This window comes from Pongo abelii, chromosome 17, assembly GCF_028885655.2.
Source record: "Pongo abelii isolate AG06213 chromosome 17, NHGRI_mPonAbe1-v2.0_pri, whole genome shotgun sequence".
NCBI lineage: Eukaryota > Metazoa > Chordata > Mammalia > Primates > Hominidae > Pongo > Pongo abelii.
In genome coordinates this window covers 48,515,823-48,543,032 of record NC_072002.2, presented here as the reverse complement: position 1 = coordinate 48,543,032, position 27,210 = coordinate 48,515,823, and the positions used below count along the sequence as shown (strand labels likewise).

Here is a 27,210-nt window from a genome sequence, read left to right as displayed (position 1 = left end):
GGATAGCTATTGCATCCTAAAGACAGGCTCTTTTCAAAATTATTTGGTAGAAGAGTCAATACATTGGAAGTCAACTAATAAAATCAGATTTGTGACAATTTTTACATAGTTCCAAATTTCTCTACCTGCATAAACAGGGCATTTCTGCTTTAACTTTGTTTATTCTGTGTCATTTTGAAAAGTTAATAAATTATGTCATAATCAAGTTGCTGATTGAGTTGGTCATTTGCTTCCTTTACAACTTTCTTTTCCTTGACGGGATTATTAATAGACTTTTAACCCTCTGAATGCATAACGACATTCAGAACCTCAACTTTCAAAGTAGCAAGTACCATCCTCCATAATCTCTAATCTAGCTAAAAGGCTCAGATTCTTTTATGAACTTAACTCAGTAGACAAGTCTCTAGTCAACCCCTTCAATGGGAAATGTGATCACAGGACATCCTAAAATTTGATTCCTATTTTAGCATGCCTCCAGGTCCTGATCTAATCCAGAATATGTCTAACCAAAGCTTTCACAGCTTCACTTTTAAGTTTTAAATGATTTTAAGTCCATGTAAATTTGGAAATTACTAACAGTTTAGGTCTAGTCAAGGATTCATTCAAACTGCTTTTCTATTTTTCTCAGGCTTTTCCCAATACCAGTATTATAGCAACAGAAGCCAACTTCTGCTGCTCAGTACATGACATTCTATTTTAGTCGTAAGGTATTAGTATATACGAACTCAATATCAAAAGATGGGGGCTTTCCCTTTTTGTAGGAAATGTGGACAAAGGTGATGTCATTCATTCCTATGGCTTTAAATTCCCTGTATTTATATCTCCAATCCAGACTTTTCTCTGTAGTTCAAGCTTCTATATTCAATTCCTACATGAACAACTCTCCTGGTATTTCAAATTTAACTTCTCTGAAATTAAATTCTTTCTTCCTGCCTCTCCACCCCAACTTGCTTCTGCTCCTCCCTCAGCCTCCAACTCCCAATCTGTTCCTCCCCCAAACATTTCTCTGTAAGTCAATGGCTTCACTAGCCTCACTACTAAAGCCAGAAACCATGTAGTCATCTTTGATTCAATCGTTTCTCTCATCTGATACGTGCAGTCCATCAGTGTATTAGTTCACTAGGGCTGCTATAACAAACTACCATAGGCTGGGTGGCTTATAAACAACAGGAATTTATTTCTCACAGGTCTGGAGGCTGGAAAGTCCAAGATTAAGATGCTGGCAGATGTGATGTCTAGTGAGACTCCTCTTCATAGATGGTCATCTTTTCAGCGTCCTCACATGGAGGAAGTGGCAGAAGAGCTCTGTGAGGCCTCTTTCATGAAGGCATCAATTCCATTCATGACCAGCTCTGCTTTCATTACCTAATCAGCTCCCAAAAGTGCCACTTCCTAATACCATCACCTTGGAGGTTAGGATTTCAACATATGGATTGTGGGGTGGGGGCAGGGGGGTGGAGGAGATACACATTCAGGAAACTCTATTCTTTCTTTAAACTGTATCTTCAACTCATCACTTCTCTCCCTCTACCTCCTCTGTTAATACTCTAATCTATCGCCGTAATGGTTCATCTAAGCTACTGCTACAACTATCACCATTTTTTCTAGCTGGTCTTCCTGTTTTCATGCTTGTCCCTTTCCAATCCTTTCTCCTCAAAGTGGCCAGTGACACTAATAAAAATGCATACCATATCATATAATTCTCCTGCCTGAGATATCTTACTGGTTTTCCGCTGGACCAATAAAATATAAGCACTTATTAATAAAATGTAAGCAATGCCCTACAAGATCTGGCTGCAGAAGTCTACTCAGATCTCACATTCTACCTTTCTCTTTCAAGCTCCTGTTGCCTTGGCCTTCCTTCTATTCCTCAAACATGCCAAGAGTTCTTTTACGTTAGGACCTTTGCGCTTTGCCTATAGTTCACCTTCCTGGCTTCACATAATTGACTCCTTTGAATCTTCAGGTCTCATGATAAATGTTACCTACTCAGAAAGACCTTCCCTAAGCTCAACAAGTCTCTCTACCTTGTCACTGTTTTCTCTTATGCTGCTATTTTTCCCCCTCCTAGCACTTACATAAAGCTCTAATTATTTATTTTTTGCTTTGTTGTCTGCTGTCCTTAGAAGAATTTATGTTCCATGAGATGGGAACCATGCATAAACATCTGTCTTGCTGACGACGTTAACCCTAGAACCTGTGAGAGTAACTGAAGCTTGGTTAATATTTGTTTAATAAAAACCACAATTATTTGAAGGAATTAAAGCTTGTTTATTCTTTGAACATGGATTTTCTGATTACAGATTCTATGTTGTTTGTACTCTAACATTTTGCTGATGAACGCATAGTGTCGTGTAAATATTTGTGATTGATACTAAAGTGCAAGATTTTCCGGATTTTTAGAATGTCATTTACAAACTGACCAGGAAGTTAGAAGAAATTTTACTTCTATAACAAAATCGTATTGATGATAGCCCACGTTTCGGATTATTTTAAATCAAAATATAAGTTTCACATACCTTTTTGCCTTCCTCTTCCTCTCTTTTCTTCCTCTGCCTGCCAGGCAGACAGGACCCCTGGGCCCAGATTGGGGATTGGCATTCAGAAGGGGTGAAGAAAATCATTTCGGAGAGATATGCTTTGTAGCCAGGCAATTCTGAGGAAAGTGTCCTGGGAACATACCAGGTTAAATCCCAGGCAGCCTGTTCACATGAACCATATAGCTAAGGAAGCAGCTCAGGATGACCCTGAGATGGGGCTGGGCAGACCTGACTCTAGAGAAGCTCAAAGAAGGAAAATTAGTCCAGAGTAAGTTGCTGAAGCAGATTTTAGATTTTTGTTAGGTGCCTACCTTCCTAGGTGGACAAGATATGGTTGAAGGTGTGGCTCAGCCAGCACAATTAATAATGCGTGCAAGTACAGAGCATATTACACTTTGAGTTCCACTGAAAACAAGAGAATGTGCAGGGCTCTGAGACTTAGGACCCTTGAAATCTTTGAACTCTGTATTCCTTTCCTCCAATGCAAACAGTCTTTCAGTAGTTAATCATTTACCTTTTCTTCTTAAAAAGAACGTATTTCATATAAGCTATTTCATTTTGTGGGGTTTTTGTGCTTGTATATCAAATCTAGTGAATACAAGTGGGGGTTGATGACATATTTATCTTCTGGGAGTTCTGTATGTCTAGGGTGTTCTAGTTGCTATGCATTAGGGTGTCAAGTATAGTTATAAATACAATGAACAACATGTGTGTGTGGTAAAGCCCTGTCATTTCCTTAAGACGGGGGACCAACTTCAACCAAACACTACCCAGCAAAAGCCAACAAGAATGGACAAAGATTATGCCTACCTTCTTGCTTCCTTCCCTTACTCTTGTTCTCCTTCTTTCATTAATTTATTAACTCAATTTATTAAGCACTTACTGTGCACATTGTTCACTGCACAAAACAAGAAAAAAGACATAAACTTTCAAGGGTTTTCCAATTAAGATTTTATTTGAACAACAAAACATACTCACATGAAAATATAAATAAGGTAAAAGGAGCAGTGTAGTCATTACGATCTAAAACAATATTTTTCAAATTGTAGGTTGCCAGTCATTCTTTGCTGGGTCATAAAATAAATTTAGTTGGTTGGGACCATACTTTACCAAATAATAATAACAAAATCAACAGGAGAGAAAAAGGCAAATATCAGTGTATATTGCAGGTAATAAAATAGATGTTTTCATAAAATTTCTGCAGAACAAATGTATGTATGCACTACATGTCGATGTAAAGTGTATGGCTTACTACAAGACAGGGTTAAAAAAATGTTTGAAAGACACAATAGAGATGATTATAGAAGAAAGTTAATATTAAGTTGAATGATTAAGGAAGGTTTTTGGAGGCTGAAAGTACATAAATAAAGCTTAGAGGGGATGGGATGCCTTTTCAGATGAAAAGCTGCATAAAATAATTCTGTAATTGTGAACTATAACCATATGAGAAAGTGAAATCTATAGAACCAGCTTATTCTTGAATGACTGCCCCAGGACCAATTATCTTTCCAGAAACTTCCAGGAAACACATGACCAATATCTAACTAAATCGAGCTCTGGTGCCACAAAGGGAAACTTAACGGAGTTGTTCCTGTGAAGTATACCCCACTAGAAGGGTGGTTCAGAATATTCTTCTGTCCAGTTGCGTGTTTCAAATATTTATGTATTTAAGATATTGAAATTTTTTAATGTGAAATATCTAAAGATTCAACTCAATAAATTGAAAGTGATATTTTTCCCCTGTGTCCCTTGTATTAGATTCACTTGTGACTTCATTGGACAGTGTCTTCTCTGAGCTCTATGGTCTAATATGTATTGAACAAAAATTCAAGGACTCAACAACTGATTTATTTTAGCATTTATTTTTAATACAAAAGAAGGAAATAAAAGAATAAAAGCAGTCGGGGTGGCCTCTGGAGAAGGGGAGCTGTTGTTGCAGGAATCTTGCAAGTTAATGAGAATTCACCCGGGACTCAAGAGGGATGGAGAGAGGGGGAGAAAGGAGATGGGGGAATGGGGTGGGGGGATAAAAACTCTTCCTTTGCAGCTGGCCCTTTCCCTCATTTGTTGCTCCAATAAGCAGTAATTAGGTCCTGAGCTAATGGTGTCAGCTGATCTGCTGTTTTTAGGCTAGACCCAGAGGAATCTCCATGGAAACCCTGCTGGAGTCGTCCCCCCACCTGGATGCTGCGTGCTCCTTTCTGCCACCTGGCTGCCGCCGGGCCCGCTGCTACCTCCTTCTGCCTCTAACCTGCAGCCTGCAGCATGCGCACTGCCCCCGGGATCCCTAAATGGGACAATTCTGCCCGTGACGTCAGCGCCCAGCCGTCTCCACAGAAACTTTTGTCCCATTGGCCAATCAGAGAGCTTGGAAGGGGCCGGGGAGGGTGGGGGGAGGAGAAGGGAGTGGGAGGGGTGGGGGTGAGGGGAAAGGCGAGAGGTTTAGTGTGTGGAGCTGCCTGCGCTCCGCCCGGGCTGTCAGTCCCGGCTCCAGCCGCCGCGAGACCTTCCCGGAGACGCGCGCACACACAGCGCACCCCCTGCACACCGCACACCCTCGCTCCCTTGCTCACACACACGCACACACTCAGCCTGGCCGAGCAGGAGCCACTGACCATTTTGCAAGTGCCAGGACCAGCTACAGCGCAGTGGGCGCAAACATCCCGCTTTCCCTTTCCGGGCTTTAGTCTGGGAGACGACGACGAGGGAAGAAGGTGGGCTCGGACGCAGCCTAGGCGCCGGGCACTGGTCGGGCCGTTTTCCTGGCAGAGCCGCTCCCCGGGACGGGCGCGGGCCTCGGCTGAGAGTAGAATAAAGAGGAGCGGCCGCAACCGCCGCGCGAGGAGGATGGGAACTCCCCTATTTCCAGCTCTGGAAACAAATGGATGGAAGTCCTGAATGGAGCAACTGCTGACTTCATCTGCTTGGAAAAATAGTCCAGAGGAACTCATATTTGGCTACTCAGAGCAGTGGAGGGGGTGTCCATGACGTGGCAGGGGGAAAATAGACAACTGAAACCTCCCTTGTGAACTGCAAACTGTGACCAAGCAAGGGGAAAATGATCTTTCTCTATATATTTTAATTTCGTGCAAAGGGTTTCAAGCATCTGTATCCTAAACTTACTTCTATGTCTTGTTCAGCAGAAACCAGAGGAGTCTTGTCTGGGGGTCCCATCATTATTCGGGATACCCGCCGCCAGCGGCCTGCCTTCGGTTACCCACATCCCCTGGAACGGATATCTGTTTGGGGCACTACAATCTATCCTGTAGAACTATGGCCAAATCTCCATCAATGCTTTGCTAATTTCTGGGACTTAACTCGTAGAATCTACATACAGGGCTGGAATTTATTCAAAATGCATCTGAAGAAATGACATTTTAAACCGTTTCTTAAAATATCTTGATAAAAATTTCTGTAAAACAGAATTTGATAGGTTTAAAAACATGACAGGTAAGAACTTTCTCTATTTCTAGTCCCTTAACACCCGTCGTGGGGAAGGTCAAAGCAGGACCCAGGAGGAAGGAGAGATCCGGGACCCGTGTGCCCTTCGGGGCTCAAAGGCGCTGGGCGGGCGGCTGCTTTCGGGAGAGGCGCAGCCCTCACTCCTGGACCACGGGGCTAGTGGCTGGGGAAGCTTCTGGGGCGCGCGCGGAGAGGCGGCGCTGCGCTCCACCTGCCCAGCCCCGGACGCAGCCCGGGGGCGAGGCGTCTAGGGACCACCCCAATTCAATATTGGGATTTTTAATAAACGAAGGAATGGGATTTTAATTATTCAAAACCCAGCTCCTCTGGGCCAGAATGGTGTTGGGATGGTCCTGGTCACAAAATATTGAAGAGACCGACCGCTAAGGGAACAGGAAAAACGTCCGAGACAGCCGTTGCAATTACGAATGGACCAGACTTGGTAGCACAGGGCATTGATTGCTGGTGCCCAACCGGACCCTCCTCCCCTTTTCCCATCCCTTCCCCCACCCAAAGCAGGCTCCCGCGGCGGCCGGGACCTCGCATCCCTGCAACGTGGCCGGGGCTGCATTTTTCATGAGCCCAGGGTGAACAGGTGCGAAGTGCGCTGGGAGCATCCGGCCAGCGGCCCGGCGCGGGGAACATGGAGAGCGAGCGCGACATGTACCGCCAGTTCCAGGACTGGTGCCTCAGGACTTACGGGGACTCAGGCAAGACCAAGACGGTGACCCGTAAAAAATACGAACGGATCGTCCAGCTCCTCAATGGCTCCGAGTCGAGCTCCACGGACAACGCCAAATTTAAATTCTGGGTCAAATCGAAGGGCTTCCAGCTGGGCCAGCCGGACGAGGTCCGCGGGGGAGGCGGCGGCGCCAAGCAAGTGCTCTACGTGCCTGTCAAGACCACGGTGAGTGACTCGCCTTCCTCTGTTATTTGTCTGCCGGAGCAGCCCGGCGGGGAGGGAGGAAGGAGAGAGGCGGGAGAGAGGGGGAGCCGTGAGCCGCCGTTGGCTCGTGTGCCCCCTACCTTCCTCAACCCCCTCCCCAAGTCGTCCCCACTCGCATTAGCCAGGCGCGTTTTCCCCACTGTGCAGTCTTTGTGGTCCTTTATTTTAAAGCGGCAGCGCACCTCCAGAGCTGGCCTCCCTCCCCGCCTCGGGTTCCCGGACCGGCTGCAGGAGCTTCCTTCCCCGGGTCGGGCGGCGACGTCTGGCGTTCTCGGGCTAGGCCATTGTCCCATGTCCTTCTCTGGGCGCCTGGCGCGTGTCCCACCGCCGCCACCGCGCATAAAGGCCAGGCTGGAAGCCCGGCCGCACGCTCTGAGAGCAGACCAGTCTGATCGATAGTCTACAGTGTCTCCTTATTGGCATAAAGCCCGAATGTGGCGCTAGCGGTGGATGTGGGGTTTTCCCCAGGACACTGTCAGGTTTTATCGTTAGTTCGCCGCCCGGGAGGCACGGGGCAGCCCGAATGCCTCAATCACTCCCAGAGATCGTTGCCGCGACTGTTGAGAGTGTAGATAAGGTCCTGGAGATTCCTCCTCCCCGCCCCCCCATTCCCTTCCTCACTTCCCTCTTCTACAAATAAAGCCGCAGCTAGAAGATGAACAACAAAGAAAGATGGGTTTAGGCGCTGTCGAATGGTGTGTGTATTTGTTCCTCTTTCTGGGGTGGCTCTAGACTCATGGCCACAAAGCTCTAGCCCAGGCGCCGCGAGGCACTGGCATTGAGAGCCCAGTGCATCTCAGCCTCACGCTGCAGAAGCCAGCGGGGCTGGGGAGCCGCAGCAGCGTCGATTTCCTTCACAAGAAGATGGGAACTGTGGGCTACAAGTAGGATGGCAGATCTGATGCAGGAGACCTTTCTGCATCATGCCACGGTGGGTACTCGCCTGGAGTAGGGATGGGGGAGGCTATCTGGCATCCTTTGTATTTTTGCCTCGCTTTGGGGTTTCTTGAGCGTTTCCTCCTTTCCCTCCTCCTGTATTGGCAACTGTTTCCCCGTGCAGTATTCCTGGAGGATGCTAGAAAGGAGACGCTTTGAAAGCTATTCTATCTCTAATGGAGGTATATTATATTAAATTGAAAATATGTGCATGAAAAGTTATTTTTTATAGTATTATTTGGAAGGGGCTTTTATGTTTGGAAATCAGTTTATGGTTTCCTGAGATTAATTAGAAATAGTTGTTTGAAGGATGTATATTTATTTTAGAATTTATATAGAAATTGGGAACCAAAAATAAAAGTGAAATGGAAACACACATAAAAGTTCTGTGGTGGTTGTTGTTTTTTTTTTTTTTAAACAATGTACTATTGTTGGGAGATTTCTAGGAGATGGACCTATAAAGGTGTCTTCTCCTTTAGCATGTGGCACTACTAAAGACAATGGTGAAATTATTGTCTGGCTTTCCTAAATAATGAGGACTAGATTGGCATGAATTAGAACTGAGGTTTATTTAAATCTGGATGAGCCAGAAATCTGGTATACAGAATGAAGTGCTTTGATTAATTTGTATTGGGAATAATATCAAGAAATGATGTAGAAAAATAATTTATTGTTAAATTCAAAACATAAACATGCATTTTCCTTTGGACAAAACTGAGCTAACTGAATGGATAAAATCATTTAAGATATCTTTACTTAAGGTATTATTTCATAATATCATATATGTTTTAAAGAAACACTGTTAGTTGGGAAGTTTATTTTTCGTTCCTTTTATGTTAAACTTAGGTCCCTCTAACTGTCAGATAGCTTCACGTGGATATTGGTACAATGAGTTTATACTCATATGGATTTGACTACACCCACTATATGTGTTAACATATGTGTCCATTTAAAGGATTGACTATTTTAAATAACATAAATTCAGAACAATTTTAGAGATACTAAGATCATCATAAATGTCAGTTATTCAAACTAGCATTCACGCATTCATATGCCACTGTTTTCCGTCAAAAATTTATGCAGAATAGCTAAAGAATTACTGCTAAGACATCTAGTATAGAGTGACAACTTCAGGGATAATATTAAAGTAACACGTGTTTCTCTATTCAGTAAAGATTCCATACATTTATGGGAGAGAATATAATTCATAAGGTGATTCTTAGATAATGGTTCTCATGTAGTATTTAAGAGCTCTGCTTTTCATTCAAGCCTGTTTTGAAATATTGAAGAGGTTTTTAATTTATGAACTTGTCTATTGCTCTTTATAAAATTTTTATACTGCTCCCGACATAGAATTATAGGCTCCTCCTTCTCTGAGAGACAGCCAATCATCATTTCAATGAGTTAAAAAATAAAGGATCCCCTTTTATCATGTGTTTCCCTACATCTCGAATTATTCCTTCTTTAACGATACATTGATTTTTCTTTCCAATGGTAGGAGTACAGTCACCAAGAAGACAAAAATATATTTTCTCTTAATTCCAAGGCATATATTGATCAAAATAAAATACTGTATTTGAATGGTATTTTCGTGCAGACTAAGAATCATTCTTAGCTGCTTGAGGTTTGAGGGTTCGCGGCTGGCTTTGCTGTCAGTAAGAGATGCTTTGCTCCTGATGTTGCAGTAATCCACTGCTGCTGATAATTAGACATCATTACTACTGCGAAAAGGGAAAGAGAAAAGGGGAGAGGACAGGCTGAGGCTAATTATCTAGTTTAGTTTAATGAAAGAAAGAGAGACTGATGGCACCTGGCAGGTTATACTAGAACAGAGTAGACACACCACATAGACTTAATTGAAACAAGACTATCTTTAAGTCTCATAGTTAAAGAAGCTTGGTTCTACTCTTATTTTCCCAAAAGAAAGGTAGCTTTCCAACTACTCTTCCCCCTAAAGCCTAAACTTAACTGATGATAAAATCGAGCAAGTTACAACTGACTTAAAATAAAAATATTGACTACTGGAAAGGATAAATATGTCCTTTAATATTTGTCCTGGTCATGTCTAAACCTGAGGGGACATATCTGTCACTGATGTTTAGACTGCTTTTTGATGGAGTAGATACTGTTTGGTCACTAAGCAACAACATCCGGCAACTCAGCCATTTTAGGTCTGGTGTGGGACCTGTGCTTTTGCGAGCCCGCCTGCACTGCACACGCATGCGCACACGCACGCGCACGCGCATATGCAGTTTGTTGAGCAACCCATCTGCTTTTTAGATAGTACCACTGTTATTTTTATACATTCTTTCATTAAAAGTGTCAGAAATTTAGAAGAATGAAATGATGAATGACTTAAAACAGTTCTGAAAACGATATAGCAAATGGTTGACATTGATTACATCCAACTTTTAAGCAGCGATAGTTTTAAATTCACTTAACTATGGTAACTCTGTTTTACACATTTGGTAGTTCCAGTTTAGTTTGTTTTTAGAAGCTTTTGATCCTGATTAATGTTTTTTGGCAACAATTAGTGGAAACATCACACTTGCAACTTAAACTACCAGAACACATGATACTATTTGATATTGTGAATGGTAAACTTAGGAAAGCAGAAAATTTATTAAACGCTCTTTTTAAAAAGTCCACTGCATTGTATAAAACATTAGGAATTTAGTAAGCTCATGTTTTTGTCTTTCAATATCAAGCAAAGAAAGTAATGGATATGAATATTGAAACTGTATAATCAAAAGATGTAATACTTTTCTTGACCTATATTTGTAGAAACAGACACAAAGGTCTAAATTATGCCTTTCTTATATATATTTCTTTCTTATATTTATTCCAATACAGGTCATAAAATGAATTTCCATCCAGAAAGGAAAATGCATTATCTTTAGTTGTGTCATTTACAAATGATGATTTATTCAGTTCTGCAATCTGTAGCCTCAGATTTCATATTGTTCTTGCTGTGCATACTACTAATTGATTACTTTACAGTGATTATAATGAATATTCATGGACTGACTCATAAACAGTAACTGTTTTTGTTATTTTTCTGACTGTGGTTTTGGTCATAAATCCTTTATGCTACATCAGAGTGAAAGAAATAATACCCCATGAGGAGTCCTGTATACCTTTCCACCTGGCCTAACTTTATGCCTAAGGCACCTATATTAGGCCTTGATCTGGAATCTGCTACAGACCCAGTTATTTATCATGATACTTTGTATCTATGACACAAAGAAAAATCATCATAGTGGTCACTGAGATGGAAGCACGTTTTTGCTTCTACAGTGGACATTGCTGTTGATAGCCCATGCATTTTTCTTTTCATTAAAGTACTTTGGGAGATCCTGTAGCATGGGATTTGGGGGTCAAATAGATCCCAAGAATGAATATCAGCAATGTGGCTTATTAGCTGACTTAGTGATTCTTTGTGGAGTTGTGAAGAATAAACACAAGTCCCCAGCACAGGTCCCCAGCACAGGTCCCCAGCACAGGTCAGCTCTCAGGGAACAGTGGAGACCAGTAGTAAAGGCCACTCTGGCTTGAGTATTAAGGGGCAGGAGATTTCCTCTGAATATAAAGAGGAAATATGACCCTGTTAGAGTATGAAGACTATCCCACACTTATTTCTTGAGATACCAGTTTTTTATTTTTCCGTTGGTTCTTCCTTGTCCTGTTAGTAGCCACAATAGGGAGATGGGACAAGGTTTGACACTCGTATGTATTTCTTCTATAATCTTCCTTAGTCTGCTGGGATCCTGCTCCCTATGGGTTTACTCTCTAGACTCACTGCATAAGACGGAGGAATGATGAAGAAGAAAATACAGGCATATGGCAGGAGAACTTTCAAGGACTTTAATTTTGTGTCAAGTCTATAAAGACCTTTTCCTAATAGCTGTTGTATTTGCTAAGACTTTCACTCTTTGTTTTTTGTTTTTTTGGTCTAACTGGGAAAGATGAATGTGAATCTACTATGTTTTAGGTTATATTCATTTTTACAATCTTTAGATAGCAAGATAAAACAAACTTTACGGATAGCATAGATGGCAAGAAACATGGCATAGTGAGTAGAGTGTAGATTTTAGAGCACAATTTAAATCCTGGCTCTGACATTTACCGGAGTTCTGGGTCAGCTAAAGTTCAACTAAAGATACAGTTTCCTCTTTGTAAAATGTTAGTATTAATACTAGTCTTACGAGTTTTGCATAATTAGTAGTGTATATAATATATACTAACATATACTATGTATACATATACACACATATATACACATACATATACACACATACACACAAGCACGTGGTATATGTAGCATATGCCGGGCACATAGTAAATGCTAAAAAAAAAAAGTTGTTTAAAATATGATTAATAGAACATGAAAATCACGATGTAATTATAATTAGGTATATTTTATGAACTCAAAATCACACTGCAACACGGAACTAAAATACAAGGTCAAGCATGGTGGCTCATGCCTGTAATCCTAGCATTTTGGGAGGCCGAGGCAGGTGGATTGCCTGAGCTCAGGAGTTTGAGACCAGCCTGGGCAACACAGTGAAACCCCGTCTCTACAAAAATACAAAAGAAATTAGCTGGGCATGGCAGTGTGCACTTGTAGTCCCAGCTACTCGGGAGGCTGAGGCACGAGAATTGCTTGAACCCGGGAGGCGGAGGTTGCAGTGAGCCAAGATCGTGCCATTGCACTCCAGCCTGGGCGACAGAGTGAGACTCCATCTCAAAAAGAATAAAAAAATTAAAAAAAAGAAAGAAATACAAGGTATACTTGTATGTATTTATGTACATATGTATTATTAAGATTCTACCTACTCCATTTTTGGAAGAAAAAATGACTGTTATAAAAGTGATACTGTATCAGTTTTTTTAAAAAGTTAAATGAAAAGGAAAGAAACAAAGAAAAAGTCATACCAAATGTCCCATCAAATTATAATCACCATAGGCTAATTATGAACATCATTCTAGATTCCTCTCTAGAAATATATGCCAAAAGAAAAGTCGATAAAATGACTGATAGCTGCACATGGACAGGCAGAAATAATTTTCTAAAACTAGGATGATGATGATATGCTAATTTAAGAATAAGAAAATACAAGATTGTCAATGCGACAAAAGAAGAAATACATAAAATTTAATGAATTGCTAATAGATAAATGTTTCTTCTCAAAGATATTTATTCCTGAAGTTAATGGAAAAGATTAAGAAAAACTTTAGGATGTTGAATTACACTTATTTTACCAATTACAAATTTCCATTTTATAAGTATTATTGACTTTCTCTAATGATAAATGAGAAACAAGCATATTTTCACTTCTTCCCACCTCCTTGTTTCTTAGATCCTGGTTTACATTTCATTTCACTTATTATATTATACTTATTATATATTATAATTTATTATATTCATTATATTATAATTATGTTTGTGTTGTCAGGGTTGTTGATATTAATGTTAAATTATATAATTTCATTTTAAACATCATTTTCCTATTTAAATGTTTATTATCTGTTTTGTTATCTGGTTTCCTTTACCTCTGATTTCCTTGATTTGATTGACTCTAATTACAGTTCATCATTTTTTTCCTAAAGTAGGTCCATGCACTCTATTCTTTGAATTTTATATACAATTGAGAATATTTGTCTTTTACCTTTATCCTTGAAGGACAACTAACCAGATGCAGATTCTGTATTTTCCTTTTTCTCTCAGAACATTATAGATATTGTGTGTGCTCTGTAAAATTCTAAGGCAAATTGATTTTCCCAAATTTCATGAATTGTTTACTTCTTTATCATTGAAATACAATTATTTTGCTAAGATATATTTGAATTTCTCGTCTAACTCTATATATTTTGTCCTGAGTAACTGTGCCCCTGTTTATGACTTCAGTTAGGCCTGTGTTCTGGTGACATAATGTATATCTTCTGAAGTCCAAATCTGTACAGTTGATGCTTGAACAACACAGGTCAGGATTGCCTGGGTCCACTTACGTATGGATTTTTTTCAATAAATATTTGGAAAATTTTGGGAAATGTATAACAATTTGAAAAAACTTTCAGATAAACTGCATAATCTAGAAATATATAAAAATCTAAGAAAAATACATGCCATGAATGCTTAAAATCTATGCAGGTACTAGTCTAATCATGGCTTAATAGACTGTCTTTTTGCTAAGTCTTGCCGTCAACAGTAGACTATTAGTAGTTAAGTTTTGGGGGAGCAAAATTATATGCAGGTTTTCAGCTGCAGAGGGTGTCAGTACACCTAACCCCAGGTTGTTCAAGGGTCAGCTGTATTTTGGATTTTCTATTGGGTGTTTCCACCAAGATATCCCAAAATATCTCAAATTAAGTATGTCTAGAAACACATTTTTCTTCCTTCCATTTTCCTATCCGAGGTCCTCTGAGCTGACACATCTTTTTCTTATTCCCTCTCTCCATGGATAGCAGCACAACTTCCCTTACCCATACAAGGTGAAATTTGTATGGCAGCCTTGATTTCTCCCTCTTATAGTCAATGTTCAACTGTTGGTTAATTCCACTAAACTAATATTTCTTGAAGCCATCAGATTCTCGCCATATAATAAAATATGTCTATTACTTGATAATTTGTTAAATTTCCGCAAAACTATTTTGAAGAAAGATTTAATCTCTAGTACCTGGCATAATGGGTGATGCATTCTGATGTTCAGTATTAAAGGAATAAATAAAAATCACTTCTCAATCAGACACGACATAATGGGACATTATACAACAGCTTCTTATTTACCACCACACAAGAGCTTTTTAGTTTTATCTACATCTATATCTATCTGTCCAACTGTCCATCCATCCAACTATGTGTTTTAATTGTGATAAAAAACACACAACATAAAAGTTACCATATTAGACATTTTACATTGTAGACTTAAGTAGTGTTAAGTATATTCACATTGTCTTGCAACAGATCTCCAGAGCTTTTTCATCTTGCATAACAGAAACTATATTATACAACAATTCCCCTTTTTCCTTTCTCTCTATCACCTGGTGAAGTGCCATTTTAGTTTCTGATTATATGAATTGAACTACTTTAGATGCCTCGTATAAGTGGAATAATACAGAATTTGTCTTTTTATAACTGACTCATTTTACTAGCATAATGTCTTTAAGATTCATCCATGTTATAACTATATGTGACAAGATTTTCCTCCTTTTAAAGGCTGAATAATATTCCATTGTAGGTATATGCCATTTTGTTTGTCCATTCGTTGATGGCCATTTGGTTTGCTTGTACTTCTTTTATTGTGAGTAGTGCCACTATGAACACGAGTGGGCAAATATCTCCTCAAAACCCTACTTTCATTTTTTTTGGATATGTACACAAAAGCAGGTTTGCTGGATCATATGGTAGTTCTAATTTTTTGAGGATCCGCCCTACTATTTTTATCGCAGTTTGACCATTTTACAGTCCCACCAACAGTATACAAGGGCGGGCACTCTTTAAGGCTAAAAAACAGCTGATTTTGTTCCTGCTCTTGAGCAATTTAATGGGCAAACTACTTTCTTTAGGCAATTGCAAGTGTTGAATGTAATGCAATTAATAGGAACATTATATATATGGCTTACATTTATCAAGTTTTTATTATAGGTTAATGATTGGGCTAATAATTTGAAACAAAAAGTCCCTTTAATCTTCACAATAGTCCTATGGTATTAACACTTTTTATTATACTTATGTGAAGATTATGGTTTACATTAAGGTGAATTTCTAAAAATCACACAGCTTGGGACAAGAAACCATTTCAATTGGATTCTAAAGCCCTTGCTTTAAATCACTGGTTTCCAAATTCTAATGATAACATAACTCAATTGCTAAAAAAAATTCCCCCAATATATACACTTTTATAAAATACATCTATATAACACTCTACCAATACTTAACCCATTATAAACTATATTTAAAAGTACAAATATAGTGGGCTGAGATTAAAATATATATAAATCCAAGTTTTAATATTTCCTTCTTTACCTCAATAGGTTATCTTATGCACTGCCTGAGTGTACACATACCTATTTGAATATCATTCTAATCTATAACACCATATTGCCTCTCAGAGAACATTGAAGTTAAGACTTTACACTCAGCTAAAATACTTTCTGTCATCTTGTAATAAAATATTTTTATATGTAGAGGGAAACTAAGGAGGAATAATTGTTGACCTCTTAGTTATCAGTACATTCACAACTACAAAGATTTCCCATTGGAGAAATCCTTCTAAAAACTCAAGTGGAGAATTCTATATGGAGTACTTATTTAAATATGGACCTTTTAAAAGTAAAATGAATGTTTCAAATGCTTCTCCAAACATGAAGTTCATGCTTGAATGCAATATTCTAAATTTTACCCCATTTTTTCTTGCTTTTATACTTCTTTGATTTTATACCTGTCTTAGTCCATTTTGTGTTGTTATAACAGAATGGTTAATTTATAAAGAATGAGGATTTATTTCTTACAGTTCTGAGGGTTGGGAAGTCCAAGAAGCCTTCTTGCTGCCTCATCCCATGTCAGAAAATAGAAGGGAGCCCTTTTGTGAGAGAGAAGGGAAGGGGTCTAAACGCATTATTTTATTAGAAACTCACTTCAGAGATCATGACATTAATTCATTCATAAGAACAGAAGCCATGCGCAGTGGCTCACACCTGTAATCCCAGCACTTTGGGAGGCCGAGGCGGGCAGATCACAAGGTCAAGAGATCGAGATCATCCTGGCCAACGTGGTGAAACCCCGGCTCTACTAAAAATACGAAAATTAGCTGGGCGTGGTGGCGCGTGCCTGTAGTCCCAGCTACTCAGGAAGCTGAGGTAGGAGAATTGCTTGAAGCCGGGAGGTGGAGGTTGCAGTGAGCCGAGATTGCACCACTGCACTCCAGCCTGGGCGACAGAGTGAGACTCCGTCTCAAAAGAAAAAATAAAAATAAAAAAAAAATAAGTAAATAACAGAGCCCTCATGACCTAATCACCTCTTGAAGGTTCCGCTTCTCAACACTGTTGCATTGGAGATTAAGTTTCCAACACAGGAACTTCGGGGAACACATTCAAACCCTGGCGATATGCCATATGCCTCTCTCTACCATGAAGGGTTCTTCAGTGTTTTGTACATTGTGGTAGTCAGAATCCCAGGATAAGTCTCAGATGACCCTCACCCTCGTATAATCCCTTCTCCTTTGAGTGTGGGCAGCATCTGTGAACATGACAAGCCCCATAACTCTCATAATTATTATGTTATATGGTAAGGCTGACTTTAAGAAAGGGGGGCCTTTCATGGGGATCTGATTTAATCACATTAGCCTTTTAAAAGCAGGGAGTATTTTCCTGGCTAGTCCAAGAAGAGGAAGTCAGGGTGGTTTGAAACCTAAAATGTACTTGTTGCAGAGGTTCTTTCTTGCTGAAATGGAATGGGGGCATGTGGTTAAGAGCTGAGAGCAGTCTCTCCATGCTGAGAGCAGACTTGGCTAACAACAAGCACAATAATGGGGACTGTAGTCCTACAACCACAAGGGAATGAATTCTGCCAACAGCCTAAGGGAACTTGGAGGTGGATTTTCCCTAGTGGAGCTTCCAAATGAGAATGCAGTTGGCTGACACCTTGATTTCAGCTTTATGAGAACCTGAGCAGAGGACCCAGTTAAAACATGCCAGTCTTCTGACCCACAGAAAATGAGATAATGTTTGAGAAGTTGTAAGCCATTCAATTTGTGGTAATTTGTTACATAGTAAAATGGAACTGATACATAGTTCTTTAATGTAAAATTTACCAAAAACATGTTTGTCATTAACCGATCAATTTTTAACAAGTGTATTTGACCAAGATTATTTGTGGTTTGGGATACAGCTGAGAATAGCTTAAATGTTCTTTTTCTCTAATACCTTATGTATTGCCATTTCTATGGTTTTTGATGAGATGGTCTATAATTTAGTAAAAGATGTAAGCTCTCACAGATTATTTGACATATTTAGTGACTAATGACTCTCATTAGGAATATGTATGTATATAAAAGTTACTTTGATTTTTCTCTAAATGTTTTTATTTTTGAACATTATTTATTTCATTATATTCCATTAGCCTCTTGAGTAGAATACAAGGTAGCTTACTGTTTTAGCAGTAGGATGGAGAAAGACAATTACACATATCAAAGGAAATCGTTATTCTCATAATTATAATTAATTTACATTAAAGGATTTTTGAAAATTTACAAGAAAATATAACAATATAATATTTGTTCTTATTTATTAGAAATAACCATTCTATAATTTTATTTTTTTAACTTATTTAAATATTACACATTTTGAAGAAGATCTGCCTAACATTTGGGGAATAGAATATAAAAAATAGCAGTAATTGGCAAGTCTTTTTCTTTTATCAAGATACTGGAGGAAATTGTAAATTAGTCTCTCTTCTCTACGTTGATTTTATTTTGATTTTCTTCCTTTCTATCTGAGGTTTATTCAATAGCCTCTTATGTTCCACTCTTTCTAATTTTAATCAAATATTCATTTGTGATAGTTATTCTCACAGTTACGAGTGTTTGAAGTGTTTTGGAGCTGTTAGAAAATTGAAAGGTTGAGAAAAATTCAGAGAATACATTTAAGAAGTTGAAAGACTAATTTTGAGAATAAGGAACAACCTTATTGGTTCTCACTGGATGTAACTACAGTTGCCAGATGGCTGAAGGGTTTTAGGGGTTTAATCTAGGGCCATGGGGTAAAGCTAAGTGGCACATATGGGGATCTAAGGCCTAGCCTGGTCATACTAGTGCCATGCTCTACCCAATTGACCTAATTAGATGAGCTTTTTCAAATCTAATATCAAAGGTTTGTTTGAATATCAGATGTGGGTCATTGTTCTCTAAACACTCTCTGTTTACATGCTCATTGTTGTTTACCTGAGACCAAGAAAGAATTTTTGCTATGTTGTTGCTCATTTTTCTCTGTAAAAGCTACCATCACAATCAATTAGTTTGATTATTTGTTTGTTCTTACTAATTTAGAATATGTAATTCATAATTAGTAGTAATTTGAACAGGGGTAAGATGACATTTACCTTGAACTACCTATTAAAGGAGGATTTTTCTTTTCCTTCCTTCCTTCTTTCCTTTCTTCCTTCCTTCCTTTCTTCCCTCCTTTCTTTTATTTGACAGAGTCTTACTCTGTCACTCAGGCTGGAGTGCAGTGCTGCGATCTCGGCTCACTACAACCTCCACCGTAAAGGAGGATTTTTCTACAAATTCATGATGAGATAGCAGAGGGGGCATGCTTTTCTACTACAACAAGAAAAAGCTTTTTCTTAAACTTTCTCTGTCCTTATATAAACAATTTGTATGTCTATTCCACTATAAATGGTGCTTTAATGTAAAAATTAGGTGTTATAAGTAAGTAACCTTTAGCTAATTTGCGTTACTTTGTTGTAAATGCCTAGTATTTTCAAATAAAAAAGGTCACTCTCTAAAATTAAAACTTAATCAACATAGTTAATCAATACAGTGATATCCAAAGTCACTTTAAAGTGACAGAATGGCTATAACACTGTAGGACCAGACTGTAACTTGCTTGAAAACTTACTAAAAGCTCTTTTAATAGAGCTTCACTAGTGAACTAACACTAACTTTCTCTTTCTTCTGTATAACATAATGACTGATACCCAGGGCATGGACAGGCTCACTCATAGTGATCTGCTCTGTGGTTGTTTGCACTTTGTGCACATACAATAGAGTTGCAGGCATAGCATTGGTTATGTTTTTCCCGTACTATTTTTTGCTAGTTTCACTTATAATTATGTGATTTAAATATATCATAAACTGAGAAAATGAGTGCAAAATTTAAATTCAGTGCATTACAAAGACTCAAAATAAGGGTGAGTTACTAAAAAGACCTATGGGAAAAAAAGAGAACTTCGAATTCTGAACTACTTAGATTGCTTTACAAGTAATTACTAACTTCCCATTCTACTTTAAAGTAATTGAAACTGGAAATTACAGACAATGTTTCTTGGAAGGGTTATACACTTGCAATGCTCAACATGCTTAATGACTCATACTTAAAGATCTTTGTCCTATCACAAAAGTTTAGCAAATGATTATACATTACTACATGTTAAATGGAAATTTAATATTAAGAAGTATATGATCTTTAATGCCTTCCAACTTTAACTTCGTGTGACTGAACAGCTTCACAATTGATAACAAGAGCTATTTAAATTAACATGGGAAGTGTTAATAAGTTTTTGGTCAGCCATAGAACTATGAATTAAAGATATAAATATTGGATGTGCCCATAGAATAATATATTGCTTGATAACTGAGGAACTTAGTGTTTCCTGAAGGGTTATCCCTATTATTGATGAAAATGTTTATATCCATAAGAGCCTGAGAACTCTTAAATACTTGCCATTATTTTAACCCCTTTAAATCAATATTTAACCCCTTTTAATTATTTGTGTTTCTAACTGCCTTGACCAGAGAGAATTCACAGGTTGAACTGTTGCCAATGATGGGACTATTTAACAGTTATATTTCTCATTATAAATTAAGTAATCTTAGTTTTATACTATTTCAATTTCTTGTGAGTTTTGATTGAGTTCAGAGTCTATATTTTAACCAGTCTATATACACAAATGAGACCCCCAAAAATATAATCACTGGGTGGCTGTTGAGAAGAGGAGGGCAAATGGATGTTAGGGAGTCCGCTATAACCTGACTCGCTTAGAATTTTCCCTTTTCCCTTTTCTATAACCATTTTATCTTGGATTTCAGTTCTCTTGCCATCCTGTTCATCCATTCTAGTTCTCTTGCCATTCATCATGCCTAATGAATGGATTATTTAAAAAAATATAATACCTAGCATATTTTTTAGAGTTATGGTTTAAAATATAACTTTCAATTCTGCTGTTTTTTATTAAAATTATTACCATCAACATTTCTCAATGTTGCTACATCATAATTATTTTTATGCCTTTACAAATAAGTATATGTATTGTAATTTTATTTACCATTTCTATAAAATGTGTGATTTTACTTCTTTTTTTTTTTTTTGAGACAGAGTCTCACTCTGCTGCCCAGGCTGGAGTGCAGTGGCGTGATCTCAGATCCCAGGTTCAAGCAATTCTCCTGCCTCAGCCTCCAGAATAGCTGGGATTAGAGGCACCCACCACCACGCCCAGCTAATTTTTGTATATTTAATAGAGACAGGGGTTTCACCATGTTGGCAAAGCTGGTCTCTAACTCCTGACCTCAGGTGATCCATCTGACTCTGCCTCCCAAAGTGCTAGGATTACAGGCGTGAGCCATCGCACCTGGCCTATTTCTTGCTTTAAATCCCCTTTCCCAATGAATTATGATAATTATAGTTTTCTTTTCATTTTTTCGAGATGGAGTCTCGCTCTGTTGCCCAGGCTGGAATGCAGTGGCGCAATCTCAGCTTACTGCAACCTCCACCTCCTAGGTTCAAGTGATTCTCCTGCCTCAGCTTCCCGAGCAGTTCAGGCTACAGGCATGCACCACCACGCCCGGATCATTTTTTTTTTGTGATTTTAGTAGAGACGGGGTTTGACCTTTTGGCCAGACTGGTCTAGAACTCCTGACATTAGGTGATCCGCCCACCTTGGCCTCCCAAGGATTAATCCTGTGCTAGGATTACAGGTGTGAGCCACTACGCTCAGCCAATAATTACAGTTTTCATTTAAAAATGTATAAGTGTCTGTTTGTATATTACAACTGATATTTCGAACCTTGGAGGACTTTACATGAATCTTGTTAGTAAGATTCTGAGAGTTTTTTTTTTTTAAATCTTTTTCTTGTCATCTAGCTGAGGACATCTCATATATTACCATGCTTACCAGTCGCCTGAGGATCTTGCTAAAATGGACATTCTGGGTCAGGGTGGGGCTCTTGAGTCTTTGTTTCTAGAAAACTATCATAGTGTTCCAGTGCTGGCTAAGCTCACTATGAACAATCCCTTCCACTGATTACACTAAAAACTCTGGAAGGAATATACAACATAACTCCCTGAGGACTCTGAAAAACAAACAATAGCAGGGAAAATGAGGATGGATGTCAACTGCAAGTACACAGCACAAGGGGTGAGTTTCCTTTGCCCTGCCCCCCTTCATCTACTGGATTTAATCTAAGGGCAGCCTTGGTCATGAAACTGCACAATGAGAGCAGACAATACAAATTTTGAAGAAAAGCTCTTTCTGTCCAGAGGACCAGGAATAGGGTTCCTTGACACCTGCAGAATGTGGAGGGATCACCATGTCTATTTTTTTCCTCCTATTTTCACTAATAGCCTAGCATGCGGCCAGCCCTGCTCATGGAGCTGCACTGCTGATGTGATGATGGCAGTGCCAGCAGAGAAGGGCCTAAAAACCTCAGTGGAAAAACCTGTCTCTGGCCAGAGGAACAGAAAACAGAAGTTCCCTTGGTCCCTGTGGCAAAAGAGTGTGTGTGAGATTCTCTTTTTCAGGGCTGCATTTTCCTGGAGATGGCCTCAATCCCATGGAATTGTGCAACAGTGCACATAACTAAAACTCTAAGAAGTAACAAAGTTTTCAGGCAAGAAACATCAGAAGAAAAGTAATCTGTTGGGAATTAGAGAGTGTGAGGGAAATTTGAAAGAGAAGATCCCCTAAATCTTGTATTAACTGTGTTCATTGTCAAGCTAAGAATGTGCAGAATATATGCAAAGCACCATGGCAAAGTCTTTGAGAACTAAAATATGATATAAACCACTGCACAAATCCAAGACTGGCCTCTGAATTGCATGGATGCAGGATAGAACCAAAGAAACATATCAAAATTTAAAAACTGAACTGACATTGGAATCATTAACTGTGAAGACAAGACAGAATTTTTGGTGTCAATCTAATGGGATTTACTGCATGCTATCCAAATATAATATTTTTTTCCAGAGGATTTTAACAAGACTAAGAGTTTCACAACATAGTATTCAAAATGCTCAGTTTACATCTGAAATTATTTGGCATATAAAAACAATGAAAAGGGAACAAATCTTAAAAAAGAAAAAAATCAATAGATGTCAACCCTGAGTTGGACCAGATGTTGGAATTATAAAGGATTTAAAGGCAGCTAACATAATCATGCTCTATATTGAAAATGCAAACACTCTTGAAATAAATGAAAAGATAGACCTTTTCAGCACACAAACTATCAAAAGAATCAAACGTTAATATTTGAATTAAAAAATATATGATAAAAATTCACTAGGTGGGCTCAAAAGTAGAATGGAGATGGCAGATGAAAGAGTCCATGAATTTAAAAGTAGCTCAATAGAAATTATCCTTGCTGAAAAACAGAGTAGAAAAAATATTTAAAAAAACAGACTCAGGAATCTGTAGTACAGTATCAAAAAATCTAATATTTGTGCCAGTGGAATCATAGAAGGAGAAAACAAAGGAATTGGTAGATTAAAAAAAAATAGAAAAATAATGGCTGAATGTTTTCCAAATTTGTTTGCAGGCCAATTCAAAATGCTTGGTGGAACCCAAACAAGATAAACTCAAAGAAAAATTATTCCCAAACACATCATAATTGAAACTAATGAAAGAAAACCATCTTGAAAGAAGCCAGGAGAAAATTACACGTTATTTGTAGGCAAACAGTAATTGAAATTACTGCAGACTTAATCAGAAACCATGAAGCCCACAAGACAAAAATTTCTAAAATGCTGAAAGAAAATAATTGTATATCTAGTGAAACATTTTTTTTTAGAAAAAAGGTGATATAAGATTTTCTCAGATGAAGAAAAACCATGAATTAATTTCCAGCAGGCCTATTCTAAAATAAATGCTGAAGGAAGTTCTTCAGTATGAGTAGATATGATATTACAAGGATATCTGGAACTTCAGTAATGTAAAAAGACCAAAAGAAATTATATTACTTTTATTCTATACATTATTTAAAATATGTATGACTGCTGAAAAAATACAGCCTTATATGGTAGGGCTTTAAATCTCTGTGTAGATGTGATATTGTGATATGTATGGCTCTATGCAACATACAAAGGATGTTCCCTGACCAGAAAGGGTTTAAACTACAAATCTGTAAGAGAAAGTTGTCTGGAAATTCCCTAAGTACTTAAAGATTAAATAACATTCATCCAAATAGTCCATGGGTGAAAGAAGAAATTCAAAGATAAATTAGACACTATTTTGACGTGAATAAAATGATAATGTAGCATATCAAAATGTGTGGGATGCACCTTAAGCAAGGCTTTGAGGAAAATTTATGCCAATACCTGCTAATATTAAAGATGAAATGTCTTAATAATTTAAGCTTCCGCCTAAGAAATGAGAAAAAGAAGAATAAATGGAACTCGGTGAAAGCAGAAGCTTAATTTTAGTTAATTCCTGGTGAATTAATTTTGTTAATTCCTTGGTAACTTTGAGGTATCCCTTTCCCTGGGGTTTTAACATTCAAGGATGGTCCATATAGGGGCATATTCCCAGAGTGAGGAGGGGATAGAGTCTTGGTTATCTGCTAATCACCTTGGCAACTGCTTATATACACATTTTCCCATACAATTTGCTTCTGTCATGTAGATTGTCAGTGTGATTCACTTGCTTCTGAACACAGGGAATATGCAAGATTAGGACCCTCTTAAATATTTTCGTCTCTTTCTTGCGCGACATCCCAAGAGTTCATGGGATGAACTCACCTAATTTCCCAAGTGAGGCTGTCTTATACTAACATGCACCAGCATTCAATTATCTCTATTCTACTGCTCAGAAACCACTTTGGGTGGAGAAAAGTGTAAAAGACATGCCACCCGCTGATACATTTGGAATTTCATAATTTTCCAAAACTATTTGGGTTTCGTTTCCTAGAATTCTTACACACTGGGGAGGCGTAGAAAGCAGAGCTACTTCTCGGGAACTCATGAATATCTAGGCTACATTTTCTTTTCATATCTCTTTATCTACTGAGAGAATTCTTATATCATTTAAAGTGTGAAAACTGTCTATTACTTCATCAACATTCCTTCAGGTCTATTGTTCGTGGCATAAATAATATTATGATGAGTTTTCCAGACTTTAAGTTTCTGAAGCTTGAAAGCTTAGGGTTCTGTAAATCCAAGTAAACTTTTGAAATTTAAAATCCAGGACTTAAACATTTTTCAAAAAACCTGTTTCCATAACAACCTTAATCCAGGGCAGTAAGGATGGAATGCCTTAACAATCTGGTTTAGAGAAAGGACTAGGATACACATAGAAATGCAAATGACAGAAATTGGTTCACACTTCGACATTTTTCTCAATATACGTGAAATGGGGACAGTAAATGGTATCTACTTCATGTGGTTATTGTGATGATTAAATGAGTACATTTAACAATACATGTGATGTAATGCATGTGCCAGTTTCTGACAACTAAGAAATTAATTCTTCTTCCCTTTTTTCTCCATTATTCTCACCTCTTCCTTTTTTACTTAGTATTGTCACCTTTTTCTTATATAATTGGTATAAACTTATGGGTTCTGAAGTACCATCTCTGACTAAAGATAATGGAAAGATGTCTTAGGGTTTATTCATTTATCTGTGAAACAATTCAGAAAAATAATATGCTTGAAGGGAGGCTTGTGGCCATGGCACTGAATTAGAACCCAGCTGGCTAAAGGCAGAGTAGGGACTTAATTTTCTTCACTCATTCTTTTTTCCTACTCACTATTTAGGATACATTTTGACCAAAGCACATTTTTAAAAGTGTTTTCATATAAATGGAATGCTTTGTTACCCTAGCCTTAAAATGCAGCATATTCAAAATTAGAAAAATCCAAGGATTGGAGAACCTCAGAATATTAAAATAAAAAGGAATGACATAAGACAAATATGATAGTATTACTGGAAGGATTGCTTTGGGGGTTAGTGAATTAAACAATACATATTGCAGACTACAAGAACTAATCATCACTTGAGATTATTTGTGATAAGGGGTTTAGAACTCACTGTCAAAGAGCACGGACTTTCCTCCATTTGCAGAGACTACACATAATAATCAGATCATGGGAGAAATACCATGTATGTTATTGCAGAATAATAAGGTGTTACATATGTGTATTTTATATGCACATACTAAAGTTTGTTGAGCACCATTTTTGGAACAAACTGAATTTTTAATGAGTCATCACTCTACAGGGTGGCTTCAGGTGAGGCCAGGAAATAATGAGGAGAGGTATACACTGTCTACACTGTCTTATCAGCACTTGTCACATCCTATTAATTTTTTAAATAGAAATAAAGGAGTGTTTTTTTTCTTATTCAAAATAAAGTCAAAAGTAGTTAGGGTACAGATGATGTAGTGGAGTCCCTGGGTCATATGGGACCAAGACTTCTATTTTTCTGCTTGCCATCTTTAATGTATAGCTTTCATTCTCAAGGCCACTTGCTGGGGCTGCTCTAGTGCTGATAAATATGCTGCTTTCTAGGCAGAAAGGGCCGTGTGTGTGTGTGTGTGTGTGTGTGTGTCTGTGTGTGTGTATGTGTCTGTGTGTGTGTGTGTGACAGAGAGAGAGAGTGAGAGAGAGAGAGATCGGGGGGCTGTTCCAGCTCTCTAATCCCACTTTTTTGAACTGAATTTTTTATTGAAATAATTGTAGATTCACATGCAATTGTAAGAAATATTACAGTTACTCCACTTCCCACCAATGGTAACAATTTGCAAAGCTATAATATAATATTATCACATCCAAAATAATTGTACTGATATAATCTACCAGTCTTTTTTTAAAATTTTCCCAGCTTGTGTGTATGTGTGTGTGTGTGTGTCTGCATATTAATTTCTATACAATTTCATTGTGAATGGGTTTGTGTATCCACCACACTCAAGATATGGAACAGTCCTAATACCACAAGGAACCCTCAGTCTCCCCTTTTATAATCACATCCACCTCTTTCCTGTTCCTTCATCTTGCCGTGACCCCCATTCCTAACCACTGATCTGTACTACATTTCCAAAATCTCTTATTTCAAAATGGACCTATATAGCACATAACCTTTGGGGACTGGCTTGTTTTTTTCACTTAGTATAATTCCCTGGAGATTTATCCAAGTTTTCATTTGTTTCAATAGTTTGTTTCTTTTTGTTACTGAGCAGTGTTTCATAGTATGTATGTATCACTATTTCATCATCATTAATCTGTTGAAGGATAGCTGGTCTGATTTCAGCTTTGGGCTGTTACACATAAGGCCATTATAAATATTTGTGTACAGGATTTTGTGTGAGCACACGTTTTCATTTCTCTCAATTAAATGCCCAAGAG

General features: G+C 38.2%; 1 protein-coding gene across 5 annotated transcripts in view; it reads left to right on the top strand.

Annotated features, from left to right (window-relative positions):
• Nucleotides 1–4,948: 4,948 nt before the first annotated feature.
• The window catches only part of NOL4 (nucleolar protein 4), a 376,996-nt gene continuing 354,734 nt past the window's right edge, over nt 4,949–27,210 (top strand). For 2 of the 5 annotated variants that reach the window (XM_054537789.2, XM_054537788.2), the window contains exons 1-2: nt 4,949–5,990; nt 6,519–6,909. In XM_054537789.2, coding sequence (XP_054393764.1) covers nt 6,646–6,909 — 264 coding nt within the window. In that variant the 5' untranslated portion in view covers nt 4,949–5,990; nt 6,519–6,645. Of the gene's footprint in view, nt 5,991–6,518; nt 6,910–7,413; nt 7,880–27,210 lie in introns of those variants that run through there. The other 3 variants (XM_024236126.3, XM_024236123.3, XM_054537798.2) reach the window with 2 other exon arrangements.